Source organism: Pristis pectinata, chromosome 2 (assembly GCF_009764475.1).
Source record: "Pristis pectinata isolate sPriPec2 chromosome 2, sPriPec2.1.pri, whole genome shotgun sequence".
In the NCBI taxonomy this organism is placed as follows: domain Eukaryota; kingdom Metazoa; phylum Chordata; class Chondrichthyes; order Rhinopristiformes; family Pristidae; genus Pristis; species Pristis pectinata.
Window position 1 is genome coordinate 96,085,032 of NC_067406.1, and position 16,304 is coordinate 96,101,335.

General features: G+C 43.5%; 1 protein-coding gene across 1 annotated transcript in view; it reads left to right on the forward strand.

Annotated features, from left to right (window-relative positions):
- Positions 1-16,304, forward strand: part of map9 (microtubule-associated protein 9) — a 131,654-nt gene that overhangs the window by 100,902 nt on the left and 14,448 nt on the right. Inside the window, exons 11-12 of the mRNA XM_052040693.1 lie at positions 1,436-1,597; positions 5,473-5,618. Coding sequence (XP_051896653.1) covers positions 1,436-1,597; positions 5,473-5,618 — 308 coding nt within the window. The remainder of the gene's footprint in view (positions 1-1,435; positions 1,598-5,472; positions 5,619-16,304) is intronic.

A 16,304-nucleotide genomic window follows, 5' to 3' on the forward strand; every position in this document is an offset into this window, starting at 1 on the left:
CGTACTGTTTACAGTGGCTACAGATCTCTGAAAGTCCCTTTGTCATGGAGGCATACAGTACAAAACCAGAGCCTTGCCCACCATGTCCATACCAACCATTGGTAGGAATCCCATTAATCAGCTATCTGAGCCTTGGCAATTCAAGTGCTCATCTAGATACTGCTTAAATATTGTGAGAGTAGCTCCCTCCACTACCCACTCATGCTGCTGTGTTCCAAATTCCATCCAGTCTCTGGGTGAAAAGGTTGTTGCTTAGAGCCCCTCGAAACATCTTACCCCTTATCTATGCTTCTAGTCAAGTCTCCTACCATTTACTCGCTCTCTTTGCGGTAGTCCCTGAAAGTTGCCTCGCAGGTGGACAGGGAAGTTAAGAAGGCTTATGAGATGTTAGCATTCATAAATCGTGCGATTGAGCTTAAGAGCTGCCAGGTAATAATGCAGCTCTACAAAACTCTGGTTAGACCACATTTAGGAGTACTGTGTCCAGTTCTGGTCTCCTCATTGTAGGAAGGATGTGGAAGTGTTGGAAAGGGTGCAGAGGAGATTTACCAGGATGCTGCCTGGTTTAGAGAGTATGGATTATGAGGAAAGACTAAGGGACTAAGGCTTTACTCTTTGGAGAGAAGGTGGATAAGAGGAGACATGATAGAGGTATACAAAATATTAAGAGGAATAGTTAGAGTAGACAGCCAGCACCTCTTTCCCAGGGCACCAATGCTCAATACAAGAGGGCATGGCTTTAAGGTAATGGGTGGGAAGTTCAAGGGAGATATCAGAGGGAGGTTTTTTACCCAGAGAGTGGTTGGGGCATGGAATGCGCTGCCTGGGGCATTCTCAAATTCAAGAGATTGCTAGATAAGCATATGGAGGAATTTGTAATAGAGGGATATATGGGAAGAAGGGGTTAGATAGTCATTGGTAAGGTTTAAAGGTCAGCACAACATTGTGGGCTGAAGGGCCCGTATTGTGCTGTACTTTCTATGATTTCTATGATTTGTCCCTCATAAATTTATTTCTATCTTATTCAGATATTATCCCTTTCTGCCTTTTTTTTGCTCAAAAATATTCCACAGAGAAACGGGTCTAGACAACAAAAGATCTACCTGCCTTCTTTTGCCATTATTGAGCATTTTCACGTTGGCTGAGATCAGCACGAGAGTTCGCTGCAGTGATTCAATGGTCACGTAACTACTGACATTCATCAAACAGTCAAGGTCCTGGAAGGGTGCTAAAATGCTGCATCTGAACATAAATGTTGTCCTTCAGTGAAGAGGCACAATGGAAGGAAAATATGTTATAAAATGCAGATATGAAGAGTAAATACAAAATAATGTGAAATAATTTGGAATGGTTCTTTGATTTTATTATTTCTTTATGAGATTATTGGAACAATGAAATATGAATGTTTTAGCTAATTGTTTTGTTTCTATTAAAGAAGAGCATTGAAAACAAAAAAGAAGTAAAAGCATCATTTGAGGCCTGGAAGGCAAAGAAGAAGAATGCTTTTAAAGAAATCTGTCAAAAGAAGAAAGAAGAGGAAAAAATAAAGCAACAAGCAGAAGCAGAGAAAGAAGTGAGGAAAGAAGAAGCAGAAAAGGCAATTACAGATATATTAGATTGATAATTGCTGACAGGTTTGGTTTGCTTTACTGAAAGATTTACTTGCATTAGAGAGAGTGCTACAATGTTATATTACATTGAAACTTTAGAAGAAGATTGAGCACATCTGTCAAACGAAGTAGAATGTGGTTGGAGGGGACTTTGAAAGGCACACATACGTTGTGAATACGTTTACTCCGGTGATTGGGTCTAGAATTAGTGACACAATTTGAGGATAATGTATCAGCTATTTTACACTGAAATAAACAGGGACTTAGGGATTTCATCTTCCAGAGGGTTGTGAATCCTCACCAGAGGGCTAGGGATTTCAGTCATTGAGCTAGATTGTCCAACCCACCAACAAGCAGCTACTACATTTCTCTACCTTTTATGCTGGAAGGTGAGCAGACACATGGAGTGGGCTGTCGACCCTTCCCTATTCACCAGTAACTTGCTGTACTACTGGCAGTGAAGAATCTTGGAACCTTGTGTTGACAGGAGACCTCTGACAGTGCTTCTGGGACGATAGGGACTTTTCTGGCACAATTCCCCCTGGATTGTTAAATGGCAAAGGACCTCAAACTGTATGGGGCTCCAGAAAGGAGTAGGTCCTCTGGCTCAGTTTGGGACTGATGTGATAGATGGTGAGGCTGGATGTTGGTGATATTGGAGGAATGAAATTTAACATTTTAATTCTATACTTTATTTTTCCTGTTATTAATATTTTCAGCAGAATCCAATATTCACCAAGGAAATATGCACACCAGACATGGGCAAGAGCAACTAAACCTCACAGTAGTGTAGCGGTTAGTATAATGCTTTCAGCGCCAGAGACCCGGGTTCAATTCTGGCCGCTGCCTGTAAGGAGCTTGTACGTTCTCCCCGTGTCTGCGTGGGTTTCCTCTGGGTGCTCCGGTTTCCTCCCACATTCCAAAGACGTACGGGTTAGGAAGTATTGTGGCGACACTTGCGGGCTGCACCCAGAACACTCTACACAAAAGATGCATTTCACTGTGTGTTTTGATGTACATGTGACTAATAAAGATATCTTCTTCAAGTGTAGTCCCTGTCTATTGACAGATGGAGACTGCCCAAATTAGGATCAACATCCTAGAGGAAAGGAAGTGACATATTAGTGAAACTGAGAACTCCTTTTTCCACTTAGACCTCATCTGATCTGTCATTGTCATGTTACTGAATTCTTTCATAACACAATTTATTTCTTACCTTAAGACCATCAACTGAGAATAACTCCTGCCATATTTTGTTAATGACCTGTATTTTATGTTGCAGGGCAGTGGATGGTGGGGTGGGTGAATGAGCAGTAGGGAACTACACAAGGCCAGGTAACATAGGAAACCCCACAATAAATGTCACATCATGAAAAATAAAAGAAGCCAGGTATTTCCTAATGCTTAAGAACATAAGGAATTGAAGCAGAAGGAGGCCAATTTGCCCTTCATGCCATCTCAATCATTCATTAAGATTATAACTGATTTATCTCGGTATCACTTTTCTGCACCAACATATCCATTCATTTTGTTACTATTGAAAAGTCTATTGATCTCTCTCTTGAATATACTCAGCTGCTCAGTCTCCAGTGCCCACTTGGGTAGAGAATCTCCCTTTACATTTGATGTCCCAAAGTGCCACACATCACACTTACTCAGATTAAACTCCATCTGCCATTTCTCTGCTCACATCTGGAACTGACCTACATCCTGCTGTATCCTTTGGCAACCCCTCTACACAATGCCACCAATCTTTGTGACATCTGCAAACTTACTAACCCACCTATCCACATTTTCATCCAAGTCATTTACAGTAGAGTTTTTGTATATTTTATTTCCATATCCATCTTTATTTATCTATTTATCCATTTATTTATTTAAATGTTTATTGTTATTAATTTATACTATTTTATTATATAGTATGATAACATTCAATAATAAGTTCATTAAATATGATTTATATATTTTATATAACACAAACAGCATGCAGATCCCTGCAGAACACCTTCAACCAGAGTAAGATCCAGTTTGTTTCTCAACTTCACGGACAATGCTAACACTTGGGTTTCCTTAATTATTAAGGAATTTTGGGAAAAAAGAATTAAAGAACTGAGTTCTACCACTGTATGTTTTATGAACACAGCAGAGGTTTTGCTATCTGCTTCATGAATATACTTGAATGCCACTTAAGTCCAGTAATGTAATTTGATCATATTCCAATACCTCATGTGGCAAATATGTATCACTGTGTATGTTTCAACCAGATCTGCAGATTTAAAATCCCCACAAGGTATTACTTCACAATTAATCCTACCAAAAAAGAAAGACCAATTTAGTGAAGATGCTAGGCAGCGGGCAAACTCACCACTCAGCCAATATTCAAATTTGATATCTTCAGCATCTGTGACTTTATTGCACTATCTTTGCTGTGCCATCATCTACCTGATCATCACTCCTTCCCTCCCAATGATCTGGCTGACTCCCACATCCTTATTTGATCACATACCCTAATTAGCTAAAAGTTTTATATGACAAACACAAAATAATGACGTGTGTTGTTTAGTCTGCACATATCCTGAGTGTTATAGAGTCATAGAATCATATGGTACAGCCTGGCTTATCCATGCTGTCTGAGCTGCCTGTCTATGCTAGTCCTATTTTCCTGCATTTGGCCCAGATACCTTTATTCCTTTCCTATCCATGTAGCTGTCCTTTATCACCTCCTCTGACAGCTTATTCCATATATCCAACACTCTCTGCATGAAAAATTTGCCTCTCAGATCTCCTTTAAATAATTCTCCTCTCACTTTAAACCTGCCTCCTCTAGTTTCAGACTCCTATCCCCTTGATAAAAAGACTGTGACTATTTATCATATCTATACCCCTCATAATTTTATAAACCTCTATAAGGTCACCCTTCAGCCTCCTGCACTCCATCCCATCTTTCCTTGTTACTAAAGCCCTGCATTTCAGGCAACATTTTGGTGAATCTCTTCTGCACTCTTTCTCATGCTACACAGTTGTACACAGTTGTTCAAATGTGGCCTAACCCTTGTATGGATGCAGTATGATATCCCAGTTCTTATACTCAATACCTCTGCCTATGAAGGCAAGCAAGCTAAATGCCTTCTTCACAACCCTATTCACCTGGGAGCTTTGAACTTTCATCCCAAGATCCCTATGTACATTCAATGCTTCTAAGGTCCTTTTTATTTACATATATTTCCTGCTATCTCAACAGGTGAAGAGGAGATTTCAAGGGGAGATTTATTTTCTCTGTGATGAAGAGAAACTGTAGGAAACAGATCAAAACACAGAGGAAACACAGAGAAAATGACAGAGTAAATGGTTCATAGCAGGCATCACATAATTGGTTGGGCATATGATCAGGAAATCTTTATTCACATTTTCCTTGATAAACAAAATTAAACTGTTTACATTGTTTGCCAAATTGAGAAGCAAGTTTTTGATTTAGATCATCAGCATGTCAGCATGGATTGCTAAGTCATGTGTAATGGTGCAAATTGTGGCAGTCCTGCTCATTAAGCACATTCAAGATTGACATTACAGAGGAACCAAGCTGGAAAGTGGAGATGAGTCCAAAGTAATGATTAGCCATGATTTTGTTGAATGGCAGGGAGGCATTCTTATGGATCTTACTTAGATGTTATAATTGTTGTATTAAATAGAATTAAAATTGTACATGGTTCTTAAGAGGTTGTCTGAGTTTTTCTGATCAGAAATATGTAACATAATAGGGTAGTTCATCTTTTTCTAAACTATATTTATCTGTAGTCCAGAGATGTATTTAGTGCACTCATTCTAAAAATAGTAATGAAATAATACTTGTACTCTTTGATAGGTATTTGAAAAATGGAAAGAAGGAAAGAATAGGTATCTGAAAGAAAAGTTACAGAAGCAAAAACAAGTTCAAAAAGAGAAGGGGGAAAAGGAAAAAGAGCAAGTCGCTGAACGAAAGAAAGAAAATGCTTTGGCATTTATGAAATGGTAAGCAAATTTTATTCTCCTATAATGCTAATATCCTAAGAGGTATACATTGGGCTGATTCATGCCAGCTGAGTAAGTGATCCAACAGCCATTCTACCCCTCAGGAAGTCTCAGACTTTTACACAGCTGTGGTCAAAGTCTGAGTTGTCCTGAAGGTCAGTTGTCAACACTATTGAGTTCTGTGGCTCCCTGAAGAAAAGTTCCAATTGCACTTTACATCCAACCTCAGCTTTGCAACAGTGAAGGCAGCTGCAGGAACAGCATAAAAAAGCAATTATTTACTTATTTTACTTCATTCCATTAGAATTTTAAAATATCTGTAACCATTTTTATTTCAAATAAATTGGATCTATTTTACTAGGTTGTAAATGGCTTTAACTATAGATACTTAAATACTGCTAAAAATATAAAGAGTGTTCTGGAGGAGTCCTCAGGATGTGCTAATTGCACAGAAAGCCTAATTGCAGTCTGGAGCTTGGTCTGCTTCATCTATTGTTTATCAGCATGTTTTTCCCTCTGCATCTGGATAAAGTATTGGTATTGGTTTATTATTGTCACTTGTACCAAGGTACAGTGAAAACCTTGTCTTGCATACCATTTGTACAGATCAATTCATTACACAGTGCATTGAGATAGTACGGGATAAAAGCAATAACAGAACACAGAGTAAAGTGTCACAACTACAGAGGAAGTGCAGTGCAGGTAGACAATAAGGTGCAAGGTCATAACAAGGTAGTTTGTGAGGTCAAGAGTCCATCTCATCGTATAAAGGAACCATTCAATAGTCTTATCACAGTGGGATAGAAGCTGTCCTTGAGCCTGGTAGTATGTGCCCTCATACCTTCAGCTTGGATGAAGGCACCAAAAATTTAGTTGCTAAATTTGCTAATAACTCAAAGACAAGTGGAAAAGTAAGTCATGAAAAGGACATAAGGATGGCAAAAAGGAATATAGGTCCAAAGGGATAGTATGTAGGTCCTGCAAGTTATTAGGAAAGCTAAGGTACTTATCATTAGACTTATCAAGGGAATTAACTAAAAAAGTAGCAAGGTTATAGGGAGCAGTGATGATAGTGCATCTGAAGTTGTGTGCACAATATTGGTCTCCCTATTTAACAAAAGATATTCATGTGTTGGAAGTAGTTCGAAGTAACTTTATTGCAATTATGCCAGAAATGATTGGTTGTCATATAATGAAAAGTTGGACAGGCTTGGCTTGTATTTGCTGGAGTTTCGAAGAATGAGGATTTGACTGAAATGTAAAAAATCCTGAGAGGTCTTTACAAAGTGGATGTGGAAAGGATATTTCCTCTTGTGGAAGAACCTTGAACTAAGGGTCACTGTTTAAAAATAAGGGGTTGCCCATTTAAGATAGATATGAGGATATTTTTGCTCTCAGAGTGTTGAGTCTTTGGAACTCTCTTCTCTTTTCCTCAAAAAGCAGTGGAGGCAGAAACTTTCAATATTTTTAAGGCAAAGATAGATTAAATTTTGATAAGCCAGGTGGGAGGTGAAAGGCTACTTTAAGTAGACAGAAATGCAAAGTTGATATTACATTTGATTCAGCCATGATCTCATCAGATGTCAGAGCAGGCTGAAGAGGCCAAGTGGTCTGATCTTGCTCCTAATTCATATATTGTTTTCTGTATTAATCTGTGTCACTTTGTTTGGTGAGAATTATAAACTGAAATAAATAAGTGACTTGTAACACACAGTATTAGTCAATAGTCAACAGTTCAAACACATGCCAATTATGCTTTCCTATGCAATGAACTGTGAACTGCACATTCAAGGGTGGCACCATAAGAAACTGAATAAAGATTATACATGCTTTCTATCCATTAAAATTAATAGACAAAATATCAGAGGCTTAGTGCCATATTTCCTACAATGAACTTTTCATATGTGCTCTGGACCACAGGTTCAGTTCTGTCAGGTAACCAACATTTCCAGTTTGTATTAAACCAGTTAGCTGAATGAAAGGTCATCAGCCTGTTATATTATCTCAGTTTTTCTCTATCCATATATATGGCCTGCCTACTGGCATTTCCACGTTTGTCTTACCTTTCAGATTTCTAGTTACTGCAGTACTTTGTATCTCACAGTTCCAGCATTTTATTTTTCTCCTCTGCCTCATTCATCCTATAAACAAGACTTTACTATCTTCTCTTGGCTGGCACTACTGCAATCTAGTTCCTCCTAGACTCCATCCTATCGCAGATCTTTGTTCTCTGCTTCCCTCCTCCCTCTTTGCAACTTATAACATGCTTGTTTTCTAACTTTTCCTGGCTTTAATGAAAGATCATCGACCTAAAACATTAACTCTGTTTCCCCCTCCAAAGAGGTTGCCTGACCTGCTGAGTATTTCCTGCATTTTACTCCTGATTTTCAACGTCTGTTGTTTATTGCTTTTCAATGACATTCTTGATGTTATAAATCATTTCCCTTGCAGGGTCTGCTCCTAACTTTATAAGCTGGCAGTCACAAGAGCACAGCCATGGCCTCTTGACATAGATTGAGGAGGATTAGAATTCACGGCAGCCCGAGCAACAGGCTGAACATCCACATCACAATGTGATAGAGGACAAGGAAAGTAAGACAGTAATGATGATGAGCCATTCAGTCCAGACTTTAAGCCAGGAACCCCATACCAGGCAATCTCGAGAAGATTCCATTTCTGGATGCTCTGTTCAGTCCACAGGGTTCATCCTTGCAGCACACATTCTCAAATAAGTTATTTGAACAATTACAGTATTTTAGGAATATTCTTTACCTTTATACTACAGATGTACAGGATGTACTCATGATTTCAAACAAGTCACTTGGCAGATATTCTCTTGGAAGAGGCTAAAGTTTTCAAATCAGATGATAATCTCTGGGGTATACTGTAATAAAAGTGCAATCAGAGTACAAGACTGATTGGTTAAGAGGCGTTATTTTCTTCAGAATGCTTCTTTTAACACAATGCGATCCATACTCTTGCTCATTTATTGCTCACAGTGCAAGCAAGATCAAGGAGAATCCCAGGGCTTTTTATACTTACATTAGGAAAAAGAGGATAACTAAGGAGAGGGTAGGTCCACTCAAGGATAAAGGAGGGAATTTGTGCTTGGAGTCAGAGCAAGTGGCCGAGGTACTAAATAAGTACATTGTGTTGGTATTTACTGAGGAGAAGGATTTGGAGGATAGTGAAAGCAGAGTGGGCTCATGCCTTACAAACTTGACTGAGTTTTTTGAGGAGGTGACAAAGGAGCTTGACAAGGGTATGGCAGTGGATGTTATCTACATGGTAGGTAGATTCAGAAGTTAAAGATGCATGGGATCTAGGGTGAATTGCAAGTTTGGATTTGGAATTGGCTTGCCCATGGAAGACAGAGAGTAGGGGTGGAATTAAAAAAAAAATAGGCTGTTATTCTGGCTGGAGGTCCGTGACCAGTGATGTTCTGCAAGCATTGGTGTTTGTTTGTGATATATATTAATGACTTGGATGAAAATGTAGCTGGGTGGATTAGTAAGTTTGTGGATGACACCAAAATTCGTGGAGTTGTGGATAGTGTAAAGGATATATAAACTTTAGTCAGACCACACTTGGAGTATTGTGTGCAGTTCTGGTTGCCCCATTATAGGGAGAATGTGGAGACTGTGGAGAGGGTGCAGAAGAGGTTTACCTGGATGGTGCCTGGATGAGAAGGTGTGAGCTATAAGCAAAGGTTGGGCAAACTTCTCTCTGGAGCATCAGAGGCTGAGTGGAGACCTGACAGACGTTTTTAAAATTATGAGAGGCATAGATAGGGTAGACAGTCAGAATCTATTCCCCAAGGTATAAATGTCAAACATCAGAGGACATGCTTTTAAGGTTACAGGGGGGAAGTTTAAAGGCGACGTGAGGGGCAAGTTTTTTATGCAGAGAGTGGCAGGTGCCTGGAATAATTTACCAGGGGTAGTAGTGGAAGCAGGCAGTTTGGTAGAGTTTAAGAGGCTTTTAGATAGAAACGTCAATATGAAGGGAATGGAGGGATATGGATGATACACAGGAGGAGGACATTTAGTGTAAATTGGCATCAAGATCGGCACAACATCATGGGCCAAATGGCTGTCCAGTACTGTATTGTTCTATGTACATTAGTGTAAAATATATGTGTTCTTTTTATAGTGTTGGGAAGTTAGATAGTACCTTTTGATTGCTCTGAAAGAAATTCTTTCTTTCTTTTTTTTTCAATCTTTTTATTGAATTTCAAATTAATTCAAATTAATATACATAACATTAATGATTATACATATGGTGCGAAGAGATCGTGATAACAATAACAACAGTTTGTAGTGGCTGCTACTGCGATGCGAGAATAAAGACACAAGTCTACAAGCTGTAGAACAAGACTGATTTATTTACCCGCCTTTTAAGCCGCGCGGTTCCCGCCCTCCGAAAACGGAAATGATGTACCTGCTATGTCATCAAAACTTCTCACACGCGTGGGTTCTCCCCTGTTGCTCGGGGAAGACGAAGGCCCAGCGCCATCTTCAGGCTCGCCGCTCCGACGATGTGTGCCCCGACCGCTGAGCCAGTTCGCTTGTGCGGATGGTGAGTTGCCACACAACAACCCCCCCCCCCCCGAACCAGCGATACGGTCCCCAAAGTTCACGGGATGTGCTAGCCACTGCTTGGGTGGTCGGCCTCTGCGTCGCGGTGTTGGGACCTCGACCAGTTGTTGTAGGTCTAAATGGGCCGGTTGGAGGCGGTCCGTCGTGAAGACCTTCCTTGCCCCCAGTGTCCAAAATAAAGGTGGACCCATTATTTCTGACGACCCGGAATGGCCCCTCGTATGGTCGTTGCAACGGTGCCCATGGTGTGCCCCTGCGAACGAAAACGAACTTACAGTCTCGTAGTTCCTTGGGCACACAGGATGGGGACTGGCCATGTCGCGAAGTGGGAATCGGTGCCAGGCTGCCGAGCCTCTCGCGCAGTCTTCCTAGGACTGCCGCGGGTTGTTCCTTTTGCCCCCTAAGGGTGGGTATGAGCTCCCCTGGGACATCCAGGGGCGCACCGTACACAAGTTCAGCTGATGAAGCGTGGAGATCCTCCTTGGGGGCAGTGCATATGCCAAGCAGGACCCAAGGAAGTTCGTCGACCCAGTTAGGACCTTTCAGGCTGGCCATCAGGGTTGATTTCAGATGGTGGTGAAAATGTTCTACCAACCCGTTTGACTGAGGGTGGTAGGCCGTGGTGGTGTGCAGCTGCGTTCCTAGCATGTTCATTAGTGCAGACCATAGGCTGGAAGTAAACTGGGTGCCTCTGTCTGAAGTGATGTGGGCCGGAACACCAAAGCACGAGACCCAAGTTGTGAGCAGCGCCTGGGCGCAGGAATCGGTTGTGATGTCTGAAAGAGGGGTTGCCTCTGGCCACCTCGTGAACTGGTCCACGATGGTAAGGAGGTACCGCGCTCCTCTTGAAACAGGCAGGGGACCAATGAGGTCGATGTGAATGTGGTCGAACCTTCTTTGGGTAGGCTCGAACTGCTGTGGCGGGACCTTGGTGTGTCGTTGGATTTTTGATGTCTGGCAGTGCAGACAAGTCTTGGCCTGTTTGCGCAGGCCCTGCCAGACGAACTTGCTGGCGGCTAGTCGGACAGTCGATCTGATGAACAGGTGCGCCAACCTGTGTACCGAGTCGAAAACGCGTTTCCGCCAGGCTGCAGGAGCTGCTGACCTGTTGCGACGTCGCACAGGAGGGTCCGTTGACCTGGGCCAACTATGAAGTCTTGGAGCTGCAGGCCTAAGACTGCGGTTCTGTAGCTGGGCAGCTCGTCGTCGGCTTGCTGTGCGTCAGCCAGGGCTGCGTAGTCTACACCCAGGGACAGGTTGCCGATGGTCGGTCTGGAGAGTGCGTCAGCAACGACATTGTCCTGTCTGGAGACATTGGATATCCGTTGTGAACTCGGAAATGTAGGACAAATGTCGCCACTGGCGGGCTGACCAGGGATCGGAGACCTTAGAGAAGGCGAAAGACAATGGCTTGTGGTCAGTGAAAGCGGTGAAAGGCCTGCCTTCTAAAAAAATACCGGAAATGCTGGATCGCCAGGTACAGTGCTAGTAGTTCTCGATCAAAGGCACTGTATTTAAGTTCAGGTGGCCTAAAGTGCCTGCTGAAAAACACCAAGGGAGCCAACGGCTTTCGCTTAGTTGTTCCAGTACCCCACTGACCGCAGTGTTAGATGCGTCCACTGTGAGGGTGGTTGGGACGTCTGTCCTGGGGTGTACCAGCATCGCGGCATCTGCTAGGGCTTCTTTGGCCTTAACGAAGGCAGCCGCGGTCTCGTCATTCCAGGTGATGTCTTTGTCCTTGCCCTTGCCAGACATCAGCGAGAACAAAGGGCGCATGATACAGGCTGCTGCAGGGATGAAACGATGGTAAAAGTTGACCATGCCAATGAACTCCTGCAGGCCTTTGACCGTGTTGGGATGGGCAAAATGGCAGATAGCGTCTACCTTGGCGGGTAGGGGTGTTGCTCCCTTGCTGGTGATTCTGTGGCCGAGAAAATCGATAGAGTCGAGGCTGAATTGGCACTTGGCTGGGTTGATAGTGAGGCTGAAATCACAGAGACGGGAATACAGTTGGCGGAGGTGGGAAAGGAGTTCTTGGCGGTTACGGCTGGCGATGAGAATGTCATCTAAATAAATGAACACGAAGTCCAGGTCGTGGCCTACCGCGTCCATCAGCTGCTGGAAGGTCTGCGTGGCGTTCTTAAGGCCGAACGGCATTCGAAGGAATTCGAAGCGGCCGAACGGAGTGATGAGTGCAGTTTTGGGGACATCGTCAGGGTGGACCGGGATTTGGTGGTACCCCCGGACGAGGTCCACCTTGGAGAAAATGTGGGCCCCGTGTAAGTTTGCTGCAAAGTCCTGGATATGAGGGACGGGGTAGCAGTCTGGGGTGGTGGCGTCGTTCAGCCTGCATTAGTTGCCACAGGGCCTCCACCTGCCGGTGGCTTTGGGGACCATGTGCAGGGGGGAGGCCCAGGGGCTGTCTGACCTGTGAACGATCCCCAGCTCCTCCATGCAGCGGAACTCCTCCTTCGCCAGGCGGAGCTTGTCTGGAGGTAGTCGTCGTGCTCGAGCGTGATGTGGTGCCACACCCTGTGTTTGGGCATCAAATTTGTAAACTGAGATGCCAGAACCGATGGGAACTCGGCTAGGAGCTTGGTGAACTCGTTGCCAGACAGGGAAATGGAGTCCAGGCGCAGGACTGGTAGGCTGGCTTCTCCCAGAGAGTAAGTTTGGAAGGTTCTGGAGTGCACTAGCCGTTTCTCTCGTAGGTCGACTAACAGGTTGTGGGCCCGGAGGAAGTTGGCTTCCAGGAGTGGCTGGGTGATGGTGGCAAGGGTAAAGTTCCAGGTAAAACGGCTGTCGTCGAATTGTAATTGGATTGTATGGGTAACAAAAGTTCGTATTGTTGTGCCGTTTGCGGCTTTGAGGGCGGGTCCCTGTTGCCCGCTGCGAGTGTTGCGGCCGGTCGGAGGTAAAACACTGACCTCTGCCCCAGTATCGACAAGGAAACGACGTCTGGACTGCTTGTCCCAAAATGAATAAGAGGCTGTGTTGGTGGCCAGCCGCCGTAGCCATCAGCGGCAACTGGCCCTGGCGCTTCCCTGAAACTTGCAAGGTGGGCAGCATCGACGGGCCTCCGTGCCCCACCTCTGATGGTAGAAACACAGCTGGTCGTCAGTGTCATCGTCGGTGTTTCTGGAGTGTGGTCGCTCGGCTGCTGGGACTGGCGCGCGGTCTGGTGATTTGGCCGATGGACGAACCGCTCTCATGTTTGGCCCTCCACAGGACATCTGCCTGGGCGGCTACCTCACGTGGGTTGCTGAAGTCAGCGTCGGCTAACAGCAGGTGAATGTCGTCAGGCAGCTGTTCGAGGAAGGCCTGCTCGAACATCAGGCAGGGCTTGTTCATCAGGGCCAATGGAGATTTGTGCCCCAGGCCGTCGAGATGAAGCAGGCGGGTGGCACTTATCTTCCTCCGGAGGAGACTGGATGAAGTCTCCGACCTGGGCGGCTGTCTCCTGGTCCAGGGAGCTGATCACGTGGTAGTACCGTGTGGAGTCGGAGGTGATCTGCCATAGTTGGAACTGGGCTTCGGCCTGGTCGAGCCACATCCAGGGCCGAAGCGTCCAAAAGGTGGGCAGCTTGAGTGCCACTGCGTTGGCTGCTGCATTGTCCGTCATCGTTTGGGTCCAAAATCCATTTGGACCGTCAGGGTCACCAAGGTAGTGGCTGCTACCGCGATGCGAGAATAAAGACACGAGTCTGCAAGCTGTAGAACAAGACTGATTTATTTACCCGCCTTGCACAGGCCTTTTAAGCTGCGCGGTTCCCGCCCTCGGAAAACGGAAATGATGTATGCGCTACGTCATCAAAACTTTTCGCGCCTGTGGGTTCTCCCCCGTCGCTTGGGGAAGACGAAGGCCCAGCACCATCTTGGGCCTCGCCGCTCTGACGATGCACGCCCCGACTGTTGAGCCGGTATATACTCACAAGGAGTAAAAAAAATATAATCTGGACCTCCCGCTCTCTTGCTAAGTGAGCATGATACAAAAAAAAATGAAAAGAGATTAAATTATATGAAAAGAGAACCCCTAAATCAAAACAAAAACAAACCAAAAACTTCAAAGAAAACTGGACTGCTATTCCTTCGGTTAAAAAAAAACATTATTATGTCGTTAACTCCGCTCCTCTGTATTCAAAGGTTATTGAAAGGGATTCGAAAAAGATCAGCTTATATCAACTTAATAAATGGACTCCAAACTTGCTCAAATTTAAGCGAATGATCAACAGTACCACTCATGGTTTTTTCTAAGTTATAGTTTGAGAAAACCATTGAAATGTGGCAGGAGGTAAAAATAAAATGGATCTCTTGGCCACTAAAGTAACAAACGCAATCATACGACAAGCAGAAGCAGATAAGTGGCCAGAATCTATCATTGGTAACCCAAAAATTGCAGTAATAGGATGAGGTTGTAAATCAATATTCAATACAGTTGAAATAATGTTAAAAATGTCTTTCCAATATTTTTCCAAAAGAGGGCAGGACCAAAATATATGTGTCAGGGAAGCCACCTTTGAATTGCTTCTGTCACATATGGTGATAAAAATGGGCTAACTTGTCCTTAGACATATGGGTCCCGTGAACCACCTTAAACTGTATCAAAGAGTGTCTAGCACACATTGAAGATGTATTAACTAATTGAAGAATTTTCTTTCATGTCTCTGTAGGTAAAGGTATCTGGAGTTCTCTTTCCCATTCATTCTTAATTTTATCAAGTGTTTCTAGATGTATTTTCATAATCAGATCTGATAAGGATTAAAACCTAAGATTTTTTTCCGTAATTTCAATTTTATATGGTATTGGAAAAGAAGGTAAAATAACTTGTAAAAAATTTCTAATCTGTAAATATCGGAAAAAATGTGATGCTCTGAAAGAAATTGTGCATGAACAAAGATATCGTTTATGTCTTGTTATATAACAGATTTGATATAATGACTGGAGGTTATTGTTGAAGTCTTACCCACAGAAGGGAGCAATACCAAAAAAGTTCCATGACCTGACAAGATAAAATGTTATGGCCAGAGTTGCAGGTGCTGAAACTGAACCTCATTCCTACCAGCAGCAATATTCCTGTCCCAGAGTGACCAACTTTTTCACAAGCTTTCACACATGCACTCCCTAATCCTATTATGGAAGTAATTCCTCCATTTGCCCCATGAGAGTCATGGAGTTATACAGCATAGAAACAGGCCCTTTGGCCCACTGCATCTATGCTGACCATCATATCTAGTTGTACTAATCCCATATCCCTCTGTGCCCTGCTCATTCAAGTACATGTCTGGATGCCTCTTAAATGTTGTTACTGTTCTTGCCTCCACCATTTCCTCTGGCAGCTTATTCCAGATACCAAATACCCTTTGTGTGAAAATTTACCACTCTGATCTCCTTTAAACCTGCTCCTTTCCACCCTTAAACTGACCTCTACCATGGGAGACAAATACTGGCAATCTACTGTATCCATGCCTCTCATAGTTTCTCTATCATGTAACCTCTCAGTATCCTTCACTCCAGGAAAAACAGACTCAGCCTATCCACTCTTTCCTTGTAACTCAAACCCTCCAATCCATGCAACACCTTTGTGAATCTTTCCTGCGCCCTATGTAGTTTAATCACATCCTTCCTATGGTGTGCCAACCACAACCGCATACAATACTGCAAGTGTGGCCAAATGTGTACACACACACACACACACACACACACACACACACACACACACACACACACACACACACACACACACACACACACACACACACACACACACACACACACACACACACACGACAGTCATGTCATATTGTAGGGCTTGACATTAATTTTCCCTTTATCTGCCAAGCCATTGTTGCCTGAAACAAGCATCTTGTGTGAGAAGCAGTACACTATTCCTGACAGAAAGGCTCACCAGGTAGAGAGGAAAGTCTTCCTCCCAAAAGATATTGAAAGCATGAACGTACTCTGTACCCAGCAACTGGTGCAGCCAAGAATGCATGGAATATTTTAGGGAAGCAACTAAATTCTGGGCTTTTACCTTGCCTCCTTCCCTCATTGCAATGAATGTTCTCTCTGGCTCTGTCAGAACATGTAC